The sequence below is a fragment of the Chiloscyllium punctatum genome, chromosome 9 (genome assembly GCF_047496795.1).
Source record: "Chiloscyllium punctatum isolate Juve2018m chromosome 9, sChiPun1.3, whole genome shotgun sequence".
NCBI lineage: Eukaryota > Metazoa > Chordata > Chondrichthyes > Orectolobiformes > Hemiscylliidae > Chiloscyllium > Chiloscyllium punctatum.
The window spans coordinates 9,789,399-9,811,775 of NC_092747.1; the positions used below are offsets into that span (position 1 = coordinate 9,789,399).

The following is a 22,377-nucleotide window of genomic DNA, read 5'->3' on the forward strand; positions in this document are numbered from 1 at the left end:
CTATCTTCTATGTTAGTGGTGAATCATTATTGAGGTATTGCTTGGCAGAGATGTCTTAAGGGACCATACAAACTGAACTAGCATGGGGACGATGCTGACAAAGTGGTAATGTTATTAGTAATGTTAAGCCACAGATTAAAGTTCTGCGCATGAATTCAAATCCCACAACAGTGACTTCTTGAAATTAAATTCTGTATTTTTTTTAGAACTGAAAGCTAGTATCAGAAATGGAAAACTAGCATCAATCCTGAGCTGTTTGACTCTGTAATTGTCATTTTTAAAAACCCATCCAATTCACTAATGTCCTTTAGGAAAAGAAATCTTCTGACCTTGTCTGGTCTGATCTACAGGTGACTCTGGACATGGTAACATGGTTAACTTTTAACTGCCCTCTAAAATTGTTCAGCAACATCCCAATTCAAGGGCAATTAGGGGCAGACAACAATTGCTGACCTTGACTCCTCACCCCAAGAAAGAGCAATAATAAAGTCTTATATTTGTATGTTGGTTGAAAATAGATGCTACCCAGCAGGAGTTTCCTGTAATTTTACTGAGGGAGTCCCAGGGAATCATTTATGCAGGGAGCACCTCACCTCACAGGGTGGAGTGTTCACGGAGCACTGCCCAGAGCCATCAGCTGAACCAGGCAGGAGAAAGTAGAAAGGGAAGAGATAGAGACAGGGATGAGAGAGTAAGAATGAGGACAGAGACAATTATTTAAAAGGGGGAAGTCAAAATCTATACAAATAATGGGATGAATTTCTTCAAGGTTTCAACCATTTCTGTCAATGATGAATGAGCAGAAATCCTCCAGTTATAGAATCATAGGGTCATACAGCATGGAAACAGACCCTTTGGTCCAACCAGTCCATGCCAACCATAACCCCAAACTAAACTAGTCCCACCTGCCTGCGCTTGGCCCATATCCCTCCAACCTTTCCTAATCATGTACTTATTCAAATATCTTTTAAACGTTGTAACCGTCGCCATATCCACCACTTCCTCTGGAAGTTCACTCCACACAAGAACCACCCTGTGCGTAAACAAAATTGCCTTCATGTCTTTTTAAAATCTTTTTACTCTCACCTTAAAAATACACCCTTGTCTGGAAATCAATAGTCATTCACCTTATCTATACCCCACATGAATTTATAAACCTCAATAAGGTCACCCTGAAATCTCCTACACGCCAGTGAAAAAGTTCCAGTCTATCCACCTTCTCCTCGTAACTCAAACCCTCCGTTCCCAGCAACAGCCTGGTAAATCCTTTCTGAACCCTCTCCAGCTTAATAATTTCCTTTCTATAACAGGGGGACCAGAACTGGACACAGTATACCAGAAGAGGCCTCACCAATGTCCTGTACAACCCCAACATGACGTTCCAACTCCTATACTCAATGGTCTGAGCAATGAAGGCAAGGGTGCTATATGCCTTCTCAACCACCCAGTCTACCAGTGATGCAAACTTCATAAAGATGTAAATGTGAACACCTAGGTCTCTCTGTTCTTCAAAACTACCTAGGGCCCAAGCATTAATTGTATATGTCCAGCCCTTCTTTGTTTTACTAAATGTAATACCTCACATCTATCCAATTAAAGTTGGAGAAAGCCAAGTGAGTGAAGTGTCATTACCAAGCTCTCATTGATGCCAGACCTCTGGATGGCGGTGACAGTCTGGTGTATGAAGCTGTTTCGGTACGGGTGCTTGTGGGGAGGCCTGAACAGGTCAAAGATGACGGACTTCCCATGGGCAGCAGCCAGCTTGAGGAGCTCACTGAGCTGACAGACCGACTGCCTGTTGGCCTTCGCCCTGTCCTCACGTGACAACAAATGTTTCGTTCCGAAGGGGTTGTCCTGTACAGGGAAACAATGAGGCCAAGTTAGAAATGGAGCATTGTGGGACAGGGCAAAACACAAACAAAGCAACATTTTTTTTATTTGCCCTCCCTGTTGACCTTTAAAACCTGCGATCATGTGGTGATCGCTGTTTACCCAACCAAGCTTACAGCACAGAAAAATTACCCCAAAAGACTGTATAAATTCTTGGCTTTGTCTGTGCTCCTGTTAACAGATAGCAATCATTTACTCTGTGATAAATGCAGTCGCCTTGAGTTCTGTGGATCTGCTTCCACTGAGTTTCAATATTTCTCCTACATTTTATAGCAACATGCCAAAGGCCTGACATCTACGAGACAAGAGGGAAATCCGCTCCCTTGGCTACCAACTTAGTCATATCTGAATGTATTGACCTCTCACCCCTGCAATGTGACCCACCTGGAGGAACCATTTCCCTGCATTCAGTTCTGCCAGTTCATTCCAAATAAAGGAGGCTGCATTCTTCGTCTTGTTGCTCGGGAACACCTCTTCAATGTTGGTGGTCCTTCTCAGCGTTTGATCGTGCATGAGGAACGGCACCCCATCCCAACTGTTAAACAATGAGAAAGATTGCACATCGAGAATTGCCTTCGACCTGGAGACATGGAATTGTCTGGGCATCATAAGAAACAAGCACAGGGCATTCAGCCCATTGAAAATGCCTTGCCATTCAAACAGTCCAGTGAAATCGTTTATGTCCATTGAAATAAACAGTCAAACATCACAGCCGATAAGCACCACTTGCAACTGATTGGATTGTGGCCCAAAGAATCCCTACAGCATGGAAGAAGGCCATTCAGCCCATTGCGTCCACACCGACCCTTTGAAGAGCATCCCATCCAGATACACCCCACCCCCCCCACTATCCCTGTAACCTTGCATTTGCAATGGCCAATCCACCCTAACCTGCACATCTTTGGACTGTGGGAGGGAACTGGAGTACTCAGAGGAAACCCACGCAGACACAGGGAGAATGTGCAAACTCCACACAGACAGTCGCCTGAGGCGGGAATTGAACCCGGATCTCTGGCGCTGTGAGGCTACAGTGCTAACCACTGACCCACCATATCAGAGAGTCATTACAGCATGAAAGAGAGCCTTCAGCCCATCATGTCCCCACCAGTCACCAAATATCCATTTTAATCCCATTTTCTAATATTTGGTCTACAATCTGCTGTGGCATTTCAAATGCTCATCTCAATAGCTTGTAAATAGCTTGAGTGTTACTACCTTTACCACTCTTTTTGGCAGTGATTTTCAGATATCCAAAATCCCCGGATGAAAATGTTTTTCTTCAACTCCTTCCCTCAAAACTGCACCCCCCCCCGCCGGTCATTGACCCTTCTCCAAAGCAGAAATGTTTTTTTATTATTCATTCACAGGACATGGGTATCACTTATTGCCCAGATGACAGTTAAGAGTCAACCACATTGCTGTGGGTATAGAGTCACATGTAGGCCAAATCAAGTGAGGATGACAGTTTCCTTCCCTGAAGGACATTAGTGAACCAGATGGTTTCCTGTCCCGTTGTGCAATTGAAACTAGTTTTGTCGTTATCATTGGACTCTTCATTCCCGAGTTTTAATTGAATCCAAATTCCACTATCTGCCATGGTGGGATTCGAACCTGTGTCACTGGGTCATTACTGGGGGCTCTGCTGTGATTAATAGCCTCGTGATAATACCACTATGCCATTGCCTCACCTATCTATTGCTTCTCCTTATCAACCATGCCTATGCCACTAGAGGTTTGTACAACTTCAATCAGGTCCCCCTCTCAGCCTGGAAAACAACAAATGCTAGAGATCAGCAGATCAGGCAGCATCCATGGAGAGAGAGCAAGCTAACGTTTCAAATCTGCGTGACTCTTCATCAGAATTGCCGTCACTTCAGCTCTGATGAAGAGCCATCTAGACTCAAAACATGAGCTTGCTGTCTCTCCCTGGATGCTGTCTGACCCGCTGTCACCTCCAGCATTTGTTGTTTTCAGTACAGATTCCAGCATCTGCAGTAATTTGCTCCCCCCTCAGCCTTCTTCCCTGGCTGCGCCAACTGTATGACCCTTGGCTTCCTTGTGCATCAAAACTCTGTCTAACTTGACCTTCAATATATTCAATGATCCAGCCCTCACTGCTTTCTAATGAGTGAATTCCAAAAAATAAGGATTGAGACCTAACGCAGGTATGGTCTCACCAACGTCCTCTATAGACTTCCCTCCCTTAGCGAGCTTTGAGAAGATTTGTAGCTCAGGTTGAGGATCTGGATGTAGGTTTGCTCGCAGAGCTGTAAGGTTCATTTCCAGATGTTTCGTCCTGCTCCTCGGATGCTGCCTGACCTGCTGTGCTTTTCCACAATATTCTAATCTAGGCTCTGATTTCCAGCATCTGCAGTCCTCACTTTTGCCAAGGTAACATCTGCAGTGAGCCTTCAGACGAAGCACTGCTGATGATTCCTGCTTTCTATTTATTTGTTTGGATCTCCCAAATGTATAAATAGAATGTAGGAATCATCAGCACTGCTTCGTCTGGAGGTTCACTGAAGATGTTATCTAGTTAGGTGACGAAACGTCTGAAAATGAAACTTGCAGCTCAGCGAGCAAACTTACATCCACTTCTCTCTCTCTATACATGTCCCCATTAAAATAACAGCCAACATTCCATTATCCTCTTCATTACTTGATGTAGGGCTTATGCCTGAAATGTCGATTGTCCTGCTCCTCAGATACTGCCTGACCTGCTATGCCTTTCCAGCAACACACTCTCGACCCTTTATCTGTGGACTGACATTTTAAGATCCATGCACAAGGACACCCAGATCCATCTGTATCGCCTCATTCCGTTATCTCTCTCCATTGAAATAATATTCTGCTTTTCTCGTCTTCATATCATAGAGTTCTAAAGCTGTACAGCATGAAATAGACCCTTCAGTCCAACTCATCCATGCTGACCACCTAAATAAATCTATCCCATTTGCCAACACTTTGCCCTTATACCTCTAAACCCTTCCTATTCATGTACCCATCTGGATGCTTTTTAAATGTTATAATTGTACCAGCCTCCACCACTTCCTCTGGCAGCTCATTCCATATACGTACCACCCTCTGTGTGAAAAAGTTGCCCTTTAGGTCCCCTTTAAATCTTTCCCCCCTCACCCTAAACCTATGCCCTCTAGTTGTGGACTCCTGACCCTGGAAAAAATATCTTTTCTGTTCACCCTACCTATGCCCCTCATGATTTTATAAACCTCTGTAAGGTTCAAAGCCTTTGACGCTCCAGGGAAAACAGCCCCAGCCTATTCAGCTTCTCCCTATAGCACAAACCCTCTAACCCATGAACATCCTTTCTGAACCCTTTCAAGTTTTACAATATCCTTCTTATTGCAGGGAGACCAGAATTGAACACAGTATTGCAACAGTGGCGAACCAATGTCCTGTACAGCCAAAATAGGCAATCTCGCTTCTTCCTAAACTATAACCTGGAATCCCTACAGCATCAATGTTTACAAGGAACTGGGTCGAAACTGTACAGTCTCATCAATCTAAGAACCAATACAGCAGTCAAAGCAGACATGCATATAGAGGATGGCAGGTGCAGTAGCAGGCCATTCAGCCCTCAAATCTGCTCCGCCATTCATTTTGATCAGGGTTGATCTTCCATCTCAATGACACTTTCCCAAAGTATTTCCATTTCCTTTGAAGTACAAGAGGCATTCCCCACTCCCACCTCCAACTACCACCACCCCACCTCCCACAAATAGTCCCAATGTCCATCCTCCCATTGAGCTTTCGATCTGTCCACCTTTCAAACACAGCTCCCCCTGCCCCTTGCTGGGGTGTCTGACCCATGCCCCAGATTTAACTTTGCCTCTTCTTTAGGGAATGGCTGCAGTTCCAGTGAAGGCCACCGCTCAAACCTGGCGCCACTGGAACAGAGCTGCTGTCCAATCAGATCACCTGACAGTTCTCTGAGGCGGGATATCCGCACATGATGAAGTCTTGCTCTGGGCTAACTAATGCCCCCATCAGGTGCAATATGGCAGGGGGCCAGTGGCTTGCTCATGGGTGGGCTCCCAGCTGACCTGTTAGTTGGGGAAGTGGGGAATAGGTTGCCCAGATCATTAAGATTAACAGTAGGCCGTTCAGCAGTGGTATCAGGAAGCCCTTTGTCACATGAAAGGGGATATCTAGAATTCCCTCTCCGCAGACAAATTGACTGCTATCTTCAAAACTGACATTGACTGCTTTTAACCTATCAGGGAATGAAAAGCATGTGAACCAAAGTCAGTGGATGGAGCATAGATGGAGATCTACTGTGATCTACTGTGTATAGTAGAGAAGGCCCCTCTAAGCCTAGTCACTCGCTAATCAATAAAGATCTCGCTGATGTGATTACTCCACCTTCCCAATAACCTTTCACCCCCTTAGTTACCCAGACTATCCACCTCTCCTGTAAAATGTGGTGCAGCAGGTTCAACCGAGGCATTCAAGAGGGGCATTGGCTGGTTATTTGGACAGTAATGGTGTGCAGGGATAAGGCAGGAGGTTGGCACTAGGTAATAGAACAACGACGATGGACTGAATTCTGCGCTGTGATAATTCTGTGATTCAGTGTCCCTGGGTCAAAATTCTGCAATTCCCTCCCTGAGGCCATTGGGGGTCTACCTACAGCACATGGACCGCTGTGGTTCAAGAAAGCAGCTCACCCCCACCTTCTCAAGGGGTAACTAGGGACAGGCAATAAATGCTGGGCCTGGCCAGTGACACTCATGTCCCAAGAATGAATAAAATAAAAAACTGTCCTACAAGGTCAATACATTTTCAAAGATGGAAAAGCTACCAATGGTTTCTGTACTCCATCTGGCACAGAACATCATTTCCTCAGTTGGCAGCATAGTGGGTGACTTTTAAAAGGTGGGAACTACAGAAGCAACACCTTACCTAATGGTAACATCAGTCTCCAGACCGTCTGCTCCATGTTCTATCGTCTTCTCAAATGACATCAATGTGTTTTCTGGTGCTAACTGTTTAATAATAAACAGGAGGAATTGAGAGAGTGTTGTACTTTCACAGACTCACAATGGTGCTGAGTTATCTGTCACACTGAGGTTTCACTTCTGAGCTTAGAACACCATGAAATCAGGGGTTCCACAAGGTTAGAGCCCAAAATCTTCAATCCACGCTGACTTCTATTGGAAACGAGGAAGTCTCTTCATCAGAGGGTACCAGAACAGCTCAAGTCCGGGTTGTGTGGGAATTCTAGTCAACTTTAGTCATACACAGATCCGCTCATGTATGGGATGTTATTCCAGCACTTTTCACCCTTCACAACCTTAATAAACTATGATTTACTATGTCTCCAGCCTTCTTTGGATGCCATCATCACTTTATTGCACTTAATGACCAGCTAATCTTCCTATGGATTTCAACCCTCCCGTCATTATTTCCAAACCTCAGGGGGCATTGTGCAGGAGTGGGAAGTTCGGGGTCTGGGTGGGGCAGGAGGATACTGACCATTGGCTGTGGAGTTGGTCTATTTAACACCAGCTCCAACAGCCAAAGGCACCAGCATCAGAAGCTAGGCAAGGAGCAGACACCAGGTCAATGGGGGCCTCTTGATGGAGGCTGGACCCTTTGACAAACCATCCTAGTGTTGTGTTAATACATGACGTGGAGGAGCCAGTGTTGGACTGGGGTGGACAAAGTTAAAAATCAAACAACACTAGGTTATAGTCCAACCGGTTTACTTGGAAGTACTAGCTTTCAGAGCGCTGCTCCCACATCAGGTAATGGATGAAGGAGCAGCGTGACGAAAGCTAGTGCTTCCAAATAAACCTGTTAGACTATAACCTGGTGGTGTGTGATTTTAACTGTATTAATACTGTAACACTGTATTAATGCTCTGATTGTTAGATCTTCCTGTCTGACTCCTGAAAACTCCTAGCTGACCAACTCATTGCAATGGTAAAACTTCTCCATATTGGCAAATTTTCAACTTTTATTGGTATTCTGAATCCAAGCAGTTTGAGCTCAAAGTCCACGCTTGATGTTTGAACTCACAGCCCCGGCTGCATGGAGAGACGGTAACAGGGTAAATAACACTGAAATTTCCAAGCTTGGGTTGTCCCAGAGCACATGGATTTTCAAGGGTAGGCTGTTGTGAGAGAAGCCAGGCAAATAGTGTGAGCACAGCAAGTTCTCACAACAGTGCATAGCCTTTTGGGATGTTGGCCGATGCGACCTGTCACGTAGAACGCATCTGCCCATCTTTAAATTGTGGCATTATCTTTAACACATGTGGAGCAGACCATTCAGCCCATGAAGTTCACTCCAACCCTCCAAAGAGCATCCCACCCCTTACCCTACCCCTATATTTTCCATGGCTAATCCACCTAGCTGGGACACTATGGTCAATTTAGCATGGCTGATCTACCCAACCTGCACATCTTTGGACTGGGGGAGGAAACCCACAGACACAGGGAGAATGTGCAGACTCCACACAGACAGTCACTCAAGAGTGGAATTGAACTCAGGTCCCTGGCACTGTGAGGCAGCAGTGCTAACTACTGAGCCACCATGCCACTGCCACTTCAGGGTCTCTCATGTCCACCTTAGAGGGTAGTAAAGAGCCTCAGTTTAAAGTTCTGCCCGCATGCAGCATTTCCTCACTGTAGTGGCCCCTCAGCATGGCATTGGGTGTCATTGGCAAAGCCAGCATTTCTTCTTCATCCTTAATTACTCCTGAACTGACTGGTTTGTGAGGGCCATTTGAGAAAGGGTTTGGGGTAACATGTAGACCAGACGACATAAGAGAAGCAGATTTCCTTCCCTCAAGGGACACTAGTGAACCAGGTGGACTTTGATGACAATTGGTAATAGGCATCATCATTAAGATTAGCTTTCAACTGCAGACTTTATTAATTTCTTAGAAAAAAAAGTCAACCACGATGAGAGTTGAACTCATGATCCCCACAGCATTCAGCTGAGTTACTAGCCCAGGGACTTGACTATTATGCCACCATCTCTCCTTGTAGCTTGGCTTGTGAGTTCAAATGTCAAGTGTGGAATTTGAGCTCAAACCATTTAGATTCAGAAGCAGTAGTGTTCCCCACTGACACCTTGATGGGCAGCTATAAGAGGCTGGTAAGGTAGGGAGAGACCCACTCAAAGAATGACGTACCATTGGTGCTCCTCTGTGTCCAATAATGGCTGGCTTTGGCCCCAGGGTCCCCTTCTCTTTGATGCAGGGAGAATACATACCGAGAGGCACCAGGTAGAGGAAAAGCAGAACAGCAAAATATAGACCTAAAATGATGGCTCTGGGAGCTGAAATACAAAATTAAATATTGAGTTAGCAACCAAACAACTCTCAGATTGAACTCTCCGACATGCACAGCAAATGGGAGGGCTATCTGCCCATCTGATTCCTTTCTGAAAGCTATTGATCTGCTTCCACCAGCTTTTCAGGTGATGTATTCCACATCTCGCTACCTAAAACCATTCCTCCTCATATTCCCATCTGGTTCTTTCCCCAATTCCTTTCAACATATCCTTCAGTTACCAACCCCTCCTGCTGGTCAAGCAAGTTTCTCCCTATTCTATCAAGAATTTTGATGAATTGGAACACCTCCCCTCAAGCTTCGCTGCTCAGAGGAGAACAATCCCAGTTTTCCCACTCTCACACCTGTCAGCGACAGCGGATTGGAAATCATGCTCCACTCTTTTTGGAGTTGTCAAAAAGGTTAAAGTTTTTAAAAGAAACATGCAAAAATCCCCAAATCATCTGATTGTCAGATCCAGGTTAATTTAAAAAATGCAAAAAAATCATTTTCTATTACAGGCCATTAGCTACAAGTAAATGAACTAAATAAATGGAATTGTACAAATTAAAAGTCTAAACTCTTTATAAACAAACCCCTCCATAAACACTCATACAGCGTAGGTGCACACAGCCACACACAAAGATGCACACACACACACACACACTATAGACAGACATACACACATAGACACACACTTACACTCATAGGCACATATACACACACACACACACACATAGACAGACATACACACAGACACACACACACACTCATAGACAGACATACACATATAGATAGACATACACATAGACACACAGACATAGACACACACAGAGATATTCACACATAGATAGACACATGTACAGACACATATAGACACACAGACAGACATACACACACATATAGACACACACGTGCACACACACACAGATACACACACACAGACTTACACAGACAACACAAGAAGAAAAGAAAAAATGGGAATAGAGAAAACAGTTTTGTAGTCTTTGTCCACATTGTCCCCCTTGCTAATCCAAAGATTTTTACCCAACCTTTTTACTAAATGCTTCTATTGGTTTGCAAGAAGCCGTGGGGTGGATGATTTACTTATGAAGTAATATTTATCCAGTTCAAAGTCACAACTTGCAGCCTCTGATGAAAGAAAGGTCAGCTGAATTTCTTCTGTTTAAAGTGGCTTACTGCAGAGGACTGACAAGAAGAGGATTTTTGGCTGCTGCAGCTTTTTGGTTTCTCTTCTGCTCTGACTATGCTTCTGTCTGTCCATTCACAGTCCAAACTGTTCAGCCACCTTGACAACCAATCACTTTGTTGTTGTCAAGTCGAGCACCTTTGTCATTGATAATTGGTCCCCAGTCCACATCAATCAGCTTCACTCACAAACAACCCCTCAGCTCCAGTTCATCTCCACATTGCTGGAACCAACAGCTACACCAACAGGTTCACAAAAAGTAATAAATTCTTTACTTTCAACAATGCAGCCAGCCTTGGAAATTCCTAGATTTTGACAGAGTTATCGAGTCATAGAGATGTACAGCATGGAAACAGACCCTTCAGGCCAACTTGCCCATGCCGACCAGATATCCTAAATTGATCTAGTCCCATTTGCTAGCATTTGGCCCATATCTCTCTAAGCCCTTCCTATTCATATACCCATCCAAATGTTTCATAACTGTTGTAATTGTATCATCTCCCGGCACTTCATTCCAGACAGGCAGCACCCTCTCCATGAAAATGTTGCCCCTCAGGTCCCTTTTAAATCTTTCCCCTCTAGTTTTGGACTCCCCTACCCTGGGAAAAAAGACCTTGTCTATTCACCCTATCCCTGCCCGTCATGATTTTATAAACTTCTATAAGGTCACCCCTCAGCTTCTGACACTCCAGGGAAAACAGCCCTCTCCCTATAGCTGAAACAAAAACATCCTCTTCTGAATCCTTTCAAGTTTTACAATATCTTCCCTATAGCAGGGAGGCCAGATTCTTTTGCATTTCAGTCCACAGTTTAAACAAAGCACAAAGCTCCTTACAGATCTTTCAACATCACTGAAGTCCCACCCCCTGGTCCCATTCCAGCAACTCTCCTCCCTAGCTTCTCTAAGACTTTGAAATCCTTCGTAAAGTATGCAGTGCAGAATTGGCAGTATTGTTGCTACAAAAGCCTGACAATTGATTGATAAAGTTCGACCAAGAATTCATCGTCTTGTACTGCACACTGTTTCCATAAAGCTGCAGTTCCTGTAGCTCTTTCCAACAACCTTCACAACCACCTCTGTCACCTTTAAGGACAGGTTTTGTTCCAATGGTCTCTTTGAAACTCGGAGTTGGTCCTCCAACAGAAAGCTGCTGACAATTTCTCTGAGGCAATGTTGAGACCTTTTGAGTACTTCCTGCCTAAGGACCTTACTTAATGATGATACAGTTGTCCTTGTACTGTTTCATGTGTCTCACATACGCCCACATAAAACGTTCAGTTCACACATCAGCAGCTCTGTTATATATAGAGAGATGCATTAAGAAGAATACATTCACATTTATCAAGTGCATCATCACATCTCACAGAAATGTCTCATAACACTTCACAGATAGCAATTTGCTTTGAAGTGGGCAGAGTGACGATTGTGAAAGAATCCCAGCCAGAACAACTCGCCTTCAGAAAGTGCTAAAGTAACATTAACATCCACTCAATCAGACTGACTCGAATAGGGTCTTTGCTTAATGGCTGAACTGGATTGCAATACTACCGGGGCTGCACACTGCTGCCTCACAGCGCCAGGGACCCGGATTCGATTCCAGCCTCACGTGGCTGTCTGTGTGGAGTTTGCGCATTCTCCCCGTGTCTGCGTGGGTTTCCTCCAGGGCCTTTGATTTCCTCCCACAGTCCAAAGATGTGCAGCTTAGTTGGTTTGGCCATGCTAAATTGCCCATCGTGTTCGGGGATGTCTGGGTTAGGTGCTGCACTAGTCAAGGGTAAATGTAGAGTCATAGGGTAGGGGAAATGGGTCTGGAAATGGGATACTCTTCGGAGGGTCAGTGTGGACTTGTTGGGCCAAATGGCCTGATTCCACACTGTAGGGATTCTATGATTCTAAATTGAAAACTGAAAGAACTGCAAATATTGTAAATCAGAAATAACAACAGAAATTGTTGGGAAAGCTCAATGGTCTGGCAGCAATGGGAGATGAGCTAACCAGTCACTTGTTTCCCATCCCTAATTGCCCCATGAACTCAGTGTCTTGTTCTGGCCATTTCTGACGGTAGTTAAGAGTGCTGGGGGTCTGGAATCACATGCAAGCCTGACCAAGTGAGAATGATAGGTTTCCTTCCCTACAGAATGTTCGTGAACTAAGGATGGATTTTTACAACAATTAGTAACAATTTCAAAGTCATTATTGCTGAACCTAGTTCTATAATATATTATTAACTGAATTTGAATTCCATTAACTGCTGTTGTGGGAATTGAACCCAGTTCTCCAGAGATTAGCCTGGGCCTCTGGATTATGCACTGTCTCCTACTACTACATTAAAATATTTTGGTAATGGTGAAGTTACAGCCGTGCTAATCCATGTAAATGTGAATGTCAACTACATGTTGCAATCACATCTGGAGTACCATGTACAGTATTGATCTCCTTCAAGTACAGAACATAGAACTATACAGCTCAGGAACAGGTCCTTCAGCCCACGATGTTGTGCTGAACATGATGCCTAATTAAACTAATCCCACTGCCTGCCCTTGGTCCATATTCTTCCACGTGAATAATACGTGCTTATCTAAAAGCCCTTTAAACACGCCTGTCGTATGTGCCTCTACCACTACACCCGGTAGAGCATTCCAGGCACCGACCACTCTCTGTGTAAAATACTTGTCCGTCCACATCTCCTCTTAACTTCCCCCCTTTGCCTCAAGTGCGTGCCCTCTAATATTGGACAATATTATTATTCCTTGTTTAAGGAAAAATGTAAATATGTTGGAAGCAGTTCAGGGAAGGTTTATTGGACTGATATCTGGAGTGGACATGTTGACGATGAGGAAAGGTTGGACAGGCTGGGCTAAGCTAACATGGGAAGATTAGTGATATTATTGTGAGACTATTAACCCAAGAGATCCAGCTAATATTATATTAGATTAGATTACTTACAGTGTGGAAACAGGCCCTTCGGCCCAACAAGTCCACACCGCCCCGCCGAAGCGCAACCCACCCATACCCCTACATCACGGGCAATTTAGCACGGCCAATTCACCTGACCTGCACATCTTTGGACTGTGGGAGGAAACCGGAGCACCCGGAGGAAACCCACGCAGACACGGGGAGAATGTGCAAACTCCACACAGTCAGTCGCCTGAGGCGGGAATTGAACCCGGGTCTCTGGCGTTGTGAGGCAGCAGTGCTAACCACTGTGCCACCGTGCCGCCCACTGGGACCAGTGTTTGAATCCCACCACAGCAGATGATGGACATTGGATTCAATAAAAAAAATCTGAAATTAAAAGTTTAAAGATGGCCGTGAAACTGTTGCTAATTGTTGGGTAAAATACGCAGAGGACTTGGGGGTAATACCCATCTGGTTCACTCGTGACCCTTTAGGAAAGGAAACTGCTGTCCTTACCCAGTCTGGCCTACATGTGACTCCACACTCAATGTACCTGACACGTAATTTCAATTAGGGATGGGCTATACATATAACCCAGCCAGTGAGGCCCACACCCTGTGAATGATTTTTTAAAAATCCATTGAAATTTAGAAGGTTAGGAGACAATTTAAACAGGTAAGATCCTGAGGGTAGATCCTGAGAGAATCTAGAACAAGGAGTCACTATTCCAAACTGAAGGGGTTGCCCATTTTAGATGGAGAAAATGGGGACTTTTTTTCTCACAGAGGGTCATGGGTCTTTGGAATTCTTGGGGGAATGCGCAGGGGACTAACTAAAGGGATGGGGGGAATGTGGAGAGAACTAATTGAAGGAAGAGGGGAATGTGGAGGGAATGAGCTAAAGGGATAGAGAGATTGTGGACGGGACTAACTCAAGGAATAGGGGAATGTGAAGGAGACTAACTAAAGAAATAGAGGGAATATGGAGGGGATTCACTAAAGAGATAGAGGGAATGTGAAGGAAACTAACTAAAGAGATAGAGGGAATGTGAAGGAGAATAACTAAAGGGATAGAGGGAATGTGAAAGAGACTAACTGAAGAGATAGAGGGAATATGGAGGGGACTCACTAAAGGGATAGAGGAAACGTGGAAGGGACTAACTAAAGGGATAGAGGGAACGTGAAGGAGACTAACTAAAGGGATAGAGAGAATGTGGAAGGGACTAACTAAAGGGATGGGGGAGAATGTGGAGGGAACTAACTAAAGAGATAGAGGGAATGTGAAGGAGACTAACTAAAGAGATAGAGGGAATGTGAAGGAAATTAACTAAAGGGATAGAGGGAATGTGAAGGAGAATAACTAAAGGGATAGAGGGAATGTGAAGAAGACTAACTAAAGGGATGGGGGAGAATGTGGAGGGAACTAACTAAAGAGATAGAGGGAATGTGAAGGAGACTAACTAAAGGGATAGAGGGAATGTGAAGGAAACTAACTAAAGAGATAGAGGGAATGTGAAGGAGAATAACTAAAGGGATAGAGGGAATGTGAAGAAGACTAACTAAAGGGATAGAGGGAATGTGAAGGAAATTAACTAAAGGAATAGAGGGAATGTAAAGGAAACCAACTAAAGAGATAGAGGGAATGTGAAGGAGAGTAACTAAAGGGATAAAGGGAATGTGAGGGAGACTAACTAAAGGGATGGGGAGAGTGTGACGTTGAGGCCACAGTGAGATCAGCCAGGACCTTACCGAACAAAGCAGCTTCGAGGGATGATTAATTCATACGTTTATATGACCCCAGAGTTATCAAAATTGATAGAAATGTCACAACACCAAAGGCAAAATACAGCAGAAAGAAAGACCTGAAGTACTGAGGGAGCTCACCAATTAATTCACTTGCACCGAGGCCCAGTCATGCCTGACCGTGTGTTTACAGAGCTATATTAGTTCCTGATCTTGAAGCACTTTGATGTTAAAGTTCTCATCCTTGTAATCAAATCCCTCCTTCACCTTTCTCCCTCCCTATCTCTGTAACTGCTCCAGAGTAAAAAGGCTTCAAGGTCCAAGCTCTCTGTGTTGCTCTAATTCTGGCCTCGTGAGAATTCTCTGATTTCCACTGGCCCACCTTTGGCCCAAAGCCTGAGGACTCTCTCCATATAACTCTCTGTCTCTTTCTTCTCGTTTAAAATGCTCCCTGGTCGATCAAACCCCATCCTCAAGTCTCCTTATCTTGGTTGATATCAAACTGTGTTTGCCAATGCTCCTGTGAAGCACCACTCATTACTAGGTTAAAGGTGCTATATAAATGGAATTTGTATCTTTATGGCCTCTCTTCTTTCCAGTTTATCCTTTGACCTCCATACCTACAATCTGCCACAAAGCAACAAATAAATATTTTTCTTTCAGATATGTAAAGGGAGTGTTTCTAAGAAGTTAAAAGTCCAGTTCCCTGTGTCAGATCATTATCAATGTGTTGCACCTATGGACGGGTGTGGGAATATTGAGCTGATAAAACAGATACAAGAATCGGTGCACCAGCAAGTTAGGAACATAGGAACAGCAGAAGCTCTTATTGTTCTTTGAGCTTGCTCAGATTTTAAAATAGATCAGGATTGATCTTCATCTTAACTCCATTTTCTTATCTTTGCTAAGGATAGCAAGAACACAGATCGAGAATATAATATAAGGGGTTACCAGTCTGGGAGGAAACCAGCTGGACCTGAGTGTAAAAACCAAAAGAACTGTGGATGCTGTAAGTCAGGAACAAAAACAGAAATTGCTGGAAAAGCTCAGCAGGTCTGGCAGCATCTTTGGAGAGAAAGCAGAGACACTCAACCCGAAACATTGACTCTGATTTCTCTCCACAAACACTACAAGACCTGCTGAGCTTTTCCAGCAGTTTCTGTTTTGGACCTGAACAAATGTATGCTGTGATAGAATAGAATCCATACAGCGTTGAAGCATTCTGCCCATCCACCCTACACTGCCCCTCGAAAGGGCATCCCATCCCATCCAGACCCACCACATTCCTATATTTACCACGGCCAATCCACCTCGTCGGCACACTATGGGCAATTTAGCATGGTCAATCCACCCTATCCTACACAGGTTTGGACTATGCGAGTAAACCGGAGCACCCAGAGGAAACCCACGCAGACACGGGGAGAATGTGCAGACTGTGCACAGATAGTCACCCGAGGCTGGAATCAAATCTGGGTGCCAAGCAACAGTGCTAACCACTGACACAGCGTGCCACTCTGTTGATCATTGAAAGTGGAAGGGAAAGTGGAGAGAGATGTTAATAAAACATATTTACAGTGCAGGGCACTGTATGCTTTATTAACAGGGGTTTGGAGTACACGGATAAGGAGGTGATATTGGATTTACTTGGATACCTCGGCTGGAACATTCTGTACAGGTCAGGGCTCCACATCAAGGGAAGGACGTGAGTGCATAGGAGAGACTGTAGAAGCATTTTATAGAAATGGTTCTATGTATGAGGCACTTCAGTCATAAGGATATACTGGAGTGGTTGGCAATGCTCACCTCAGATATAAGAAGGTTGAGATGAGATCTGACAGGGATTTTCAAACACCATGAGAGGGCTGGGCAGGCAAAAAGGAGGGAGTTTTCCCAAAAGGCTCAAGGACCAGAGGGCACAGAGTTCAAGTGGTTTGCAAAAGGAGCAAAGGTGATATGCAAAAGAGCACATTTTCACACGATTCAGGAACGCGCTTCCTGGAATTGAGATGGAGGCAGGTTCAATTGAGGCATTCAGGAGGGACATTTAGGGAATTTGGGGAAAAGGCAGGAGAATGGCTTTAAGTGATGGTGCTCATTTGGACAGGCAGTACTGAGACAATGGGGTGAATGGTCTCTTATCAGGCATGACATTTTTGTCATTCTGTGCACTAGAGGAAGGTCATTGTTCTGAAAGCATCATCATTGGAGGTTGTATTAGCTCCACCAAACCTGATAATGCCATGCTGGATTGGGTGAGGATAAGGCAAAAGATCTTAGAGTCTTAGATTAGATTAGATTAGAAACAGGCCCTTCGCCCCAACAAGTCCACACTGACCCTCCGAAGAGTAACACACCCATTTCCTTCACCTTCACATTTACCCCTTCACCTAACACTATGGGAAATTTAGCATGGCCAATTCACCTAATCTGCACATTTTTGGACTGTGGGAGGAAACCAGAGCACCCAGAGGAAACCCACGCAGACACAGGGAGAATGTGCAAACTCCACACAGACAGTTCCCTGAGGTGGGAATTGAACCTGGGTCTCTGGCGCTGTGAGGCAGCAGTGCTAACCACAGGGTGTGGGTGGGATACTCTTCACAGGGTCAGTGTGGACTTGTGGAGTGAAGATCTATATTCTGGGTCTCCTCCTCAGTAACGAGGTTTAACTAGTTAACTAAAGTTTAATCATGAACTACACTTACAATAAACTACACTTTTTAAAACATTCATTCATGGGATGTGCGCATCCCTGGTTAAGTCAGCATTTATTGTCCATCCCTAATTACCCAGGGGGCAGTTAAGAGTCAATCACATTGCTGTAGGTCTGGAGCCACACATTGGCCAGACCTGGTAAGGATGGCAGATTTCATTCCCTAATGGACATTTCAGAACCAGTTGAGCTTTTATAATCATTGACAACAATTACACGGTCGCCATTAGCTAACGTTTTGATGTGTAGGTTAGGTGTATTAATTAGGGGAATGCATGTGGGTGGGATAGTCTTCAGAGGGTTGGTGTGGACTTGTTGAGCCAAATGGCCTGTTTCTTCACTGTACGAATTCTATGAGACATCCGTGTCTCTCATACACTGTGTTGTTGCCAGTCTGCTCAACATGTGAGTCCAAACCAAGAGCAATGTTTTTGACTCCTAACTGGCCACCTCTGAAATAAGCTAGTCAGCAACTATGTCCCAGGGCATTGTGGATTGGCCTTAAACAGTGGCCTTACCAGCGACATTCACTTCCCAAGAAAGAATGTTAAAAAGCAATTGATGGGTTTGAACTGAAGAAGTTTTAGAATTTAAGAACTCAGGTAGCCAATCAGAAGTAGTAAAACACTGGGGTGATAGGTGAAGCCTCTTAGATAAAGAGTAGGCCTTTCAGCCCATTATGCCTCCCCCAGCATTCTGCTAGATCTTGATTGATCTTCTACCTCAATACCATTCTCCTACTCTAACCCGTTAATGTTTCTAATATCTAGAAATCTATTGATCTCTGTTCTGAACTTATTCAAGGCTGACCGTCTGATGCACTCTGGAGAATTCCAAAGATTTTTCAAAGTCTGAATGAAGAAATCCCGCTTTCTCTCAGTCTGAAATGGATTCTATCTTATTCTGAGACTATTCCCCTAGTTCTCCACCCCCACCCCACAACCTTCCTGCATTTGCTCTGTAAAAGCACTGTAAGAATTTTGTGTGTTCCAATGAGATCATCCAGACTGTCAGGTAATTGTAAACACCATTATTCAGGAAGGTTTGTCACTATCTCCTCTGAATAACAAGGGGCGTGTAATAAATATGACCCCATCAATCATATTCTGCAATCGTAAGGAGAGCTTACGGTTTCATTAGCATGTTAGTAGATAGTGATAAAGGCAAATCAAATCTGCACCAGAATTGTCTCATAAAAACTCACTCTCTTGTGAGTCATGTAATGATGTGTTCTGTACTGCTGACAACAATTATATACTTCTCCTGACAATATCTAAAATTCCAGAGACACTCCATAGTCCTGGACTGATAAATCACAAGTAACATTCGCGTCACACAAGTGCCGCGCAATGACTATCTCCAGCATGAGAGCATCTAACTGTCTTCCCCGACGTTCAATGGTATCATCATTGGTGAAAGTCCCATTATCGATACTCAGAGGGTGTTACCATTGACCAGAAACTGAATTCGACTGGCCATATAAATATTGTACCTACAGCTACACGTCAGAGGCTGGATATGTTTTCCCACTCAGTTATAGGATGTGAGCATCTCTGGCTGGGCCAGTATTTATTAACTATTGCCAATTGTCCTGGGAAGGTGGTGCTGAGCAGCCTTGTTGAACCACTGCATTACGTGGAGCTTAGGGACATCTGGCGTGCTGTTCAGAAGGGAGTTACGAATATGCAAATACACGAACAAGTGGTAGTAGGCCATTCAGCCCATCTGACCTGCTCCTCCATTCAAAGAGATCACAGTTAATTTGATTGCAATCTGAAATTCACTTTACAACCTATCGTGGTAACCTGTCTCGTTTCACAAGAATTTATCTACTGCCGCTTTAAAAATATTCAAGGACTACTTCCTCAACCTTTGGAGGAGAGTTCCAAAGATTCACAACATAGGAACACCAAGAGGCTGTTTAGCCCCTCAAGCTTGTTCCGCCATTCAGTCAGATCAAAGAATAGCAAAAATAATCTAACAAAATTTGAGGCACGAATCAGAAATATAAAAGTTACAAACAGAAATTTTCTAAAGCAGCCTGGTTTGAAAGGGAGCTCCATTTGCCTTAGCACAGGACAATATCATTTGGTAAATCCAGTTCATTGGACTTTGACCATGGAGAATATTTACTTGTAGCTATCATGATTGACAAAGACGTCAATTTCCCTCCATAAAACCCAACTACTGTACAACCGCATGTGTGTGTGTGTGTGTGTGTGTGTGTGTGTGTGCGTGTGTATATGTGCATGCATGTGTGTGTGTTTGCATGTCTATCTGTATGTGTCTGTCTCTGTGTGTGCATGTGTCTTTGTGTGTGTCTGTGTCTCTGTGTGTCTGTGTGTCTGTGCATGTCTGTGTATGTGTTTGTCATGAATTCAAGAGACCTGATCCCGAGCTCCAGGCTGACACTCCTAGTGTAATCCTGAAGGAGTGCTGCACAGTTGGAAGCACCAGTGTTTGGGTGAGCCATTAGCCCGTAGTCCCATCATCCTTCTCGGGGGGGGTGAGGCGGGTGTGATGGAGCAGAGGGCATCTCCCCCCCTCCACGATATTCACCCAGAATCTTATCATGACCTCATCGTTGAGTCTTGCTGTGCACAAATTGTCTGCCATGTTTTCAGTAATGAAACAGGGACTGCATTTCATTAGTAACTCACTAAAGTGCTTTGGAACTATCCTGAGTTTGTGGGAGGTGCTATACAAACGCACTGGAATTCCTCTCCGACTTTCTGATAGAACAGATATTGCGTGATAGCATGAATGCTGACAGTCACGGCACAGATAGAGAGAGAAAGACAAAGAGAGAGTGGGAGGGGAGGGAGGAGAGACAGAGATAAATAGGGAGAAAGGGGAGAGAGAGAAAAATGATGGGGCGGGGAGACAGAGAGAGAACGATAGATAGGGAGAAGGGGTAGAAAGGTAGAGAGAGTGGAGAGAGAGTTGGGGAAGGAGAAAGACATAGAAAGAGATATAGAGAGAGAGAGAGACAAAAGAGACAGAGGGAGGGTGGAGAGGGGAAGATAGACAGAGAGCGATAGACAGACAGACAGAGAGACAAAGAGACAGAGACACAAAGAAACACAGAGAGGGAGAGAGGGGAACTTGAGAGCAAGAGAGAAACAGAGAGGGGGAGAGATAGAGAGAGCAAGGGGTGGGGTGGGGAGAAAGAGAGAGGGAGGGAGACAGAGGGAGGGGGAGACAGACAGAGAGAGAGAGAAAGAGAAACAAAGAGAATGGGGGATGTCAGGGGAGAAAGGGAGAAAGTGAGAACACTGTAAAGTCTCTCTCAGATATAGTACAGCTGTCAGGTTCAGAGTTTTATGTCAGTTCCTGGGGAATTGATTCCTGACAACAAACAGAAGGTAAAAAAATCACCAGAGGTTACACTTGTTTGAGGTGAGCAGCTCACTGGCACGGGGAAGCAGTATACTTCTGTTTTAATCACACACTCTAAATCCACAAAGTGCAGTTTGCTCAATGATGCTGTTGATAAAGGACTAAGATGTAGTAACACAAGAGACACCACCACTTTTAATCACCATCAAAGCACAGTAAACTCAATCAGGATCTTAATTTCACTTCGATCCTCCTCAGTCTGTTTTCGACTCCACTCTCCTCCTTCTCTGTAGTTGTTCGTCATTCACAGGATGTAGGTATCACAACTAGACCAGTATTTATTGCCCATCCCTGCTTGCCCAGAGGACAGATATTCGTCAACCACATTCATTGTTACCCTACAGAGCAGAAATGGGCCATTCAGCCCATCAAGTCTGCACTGACCCTCTGAACAGCATCCCACACCCCCATCCCATCCCCACATTCCTCATGGCCAACCCACCTAACCTGCACATATTTGGATTGTGGGAGGAATCTCATGCAGACACTGGGCGATCAGAATTGGGTTGGATTTGAAGGCTGGAATTGAACTCAGGTCCCCGAGGCTGTGAGGCAGCAGTACGAACCATTGAGCCACTGTGCTATATATTGTTGTAGATCTGGAGTCACATGAAGGCCAGACCAGGTGGGTTTACCTGACAATTGATAATATCTTCATAATCATCATTAGACTCTTAATTCCAGAACTGAATTCAAATTCCACCATCTGCCATGGCAGGACTTGAACCTAATACCACTAGACATTGCCGTCAAAGAAATTCCTCTTGGGTTCAGCCTGATGCCTCACAAAAGATGCAATGTGACATAACTAGTGATTAAGTCATCGTTGTCTTACCAGACCATAGGGCTGCTGTCTGATTATAGAGAGATGATTAATGGTAGTTTAACCTGAAGGCCAGCACTTCTCAGACAAGGGGCGAGATTGGGAAGGAAGAACCTTCATGGTAATCTCAGCTAGTGCAAGAATTGAACCCATGCTCCCCCAGCCAACTGTGCTAACCAAGCCCCTAACAATTAAATAGCCTGTAATAAACATATTCCATTATTTTAAAAAAAACAAGTCTACCTTCTGGACATTGTTCCTCACTTGGCATTAGTAATGTCGACTGATTCCAGCAAGAAGCAATAGTGACCATGAATCAATCCATGGTATCACCCACAAAAACCAACATACACAAGACAGCGCACATAAAAAGCCCCATGGAACGATTCCGATAGCAGAACAA

The 22,377-nt window shown here is 44.4% G+C and overlaps 2 protein-coding genes across 10 annotated transcripts in view; one reads left to right on the forward strand and one right to left on the reverse strand.

Moving 5' to 3' along the window:
• myo7aa (myosin VIIAa) overlaps positions 1 to 1,688 on the forward strand; it is a 268,705-nt gene extending 267,017 nt beyond the window's left edge. For all 3 annotated transcript variants that reach the window (XM_072576845.1, XM_072576843.1, XM_072576844.1), the window contains one exon: positions 1,311 to 1,688. In XM_072576845.1, the coding sequence (XP_072432946.1) occupies positions 1,311 to 1,459 (149 nt within the window). In that variant the 3' untranslated portion in view covers positions 1,460 to 1,688. The remainder of the gene's footprint in view (positions 1 to 1,310) is intronic.
• gdpd4a (glycerophosphodiester phosphodiesterase domain containing 4a) overlaps positions 1 to 22,377 on the reverse strand; it is a 90,263-nt gene that overhangs the window by 13,485 nt on the left and 54,401 nt on the right. For all 7 annotated transcript variants that reach the window (XM_072576848.1, XM_072576847.1, XM_072576852.1 and 4 more), the window contains exons 8-11: positions 9,050 to 9,195; positions 6,811 to 6,893; positions 2,275 to 2,425; positions 1,633 to 1,854 (exon numbers count right to left, since the gene is read on the reverse strand). In XM_072576848.1, the coding sequence (XP_072432949.1) occupies positions 1,633 to 1,854; positions 2,275 to 2,425; positions 6,811 to 6,893; positions 9,050 to 9,195 (602 nt within the window). The remainder of the gene's footprint in view (positions 1 to 1,632; positions 1,855 to 2,274; positions 2,426 to 6,810; positions 6,894 to 9,049; positions 9,196 to 22,377) is intronic.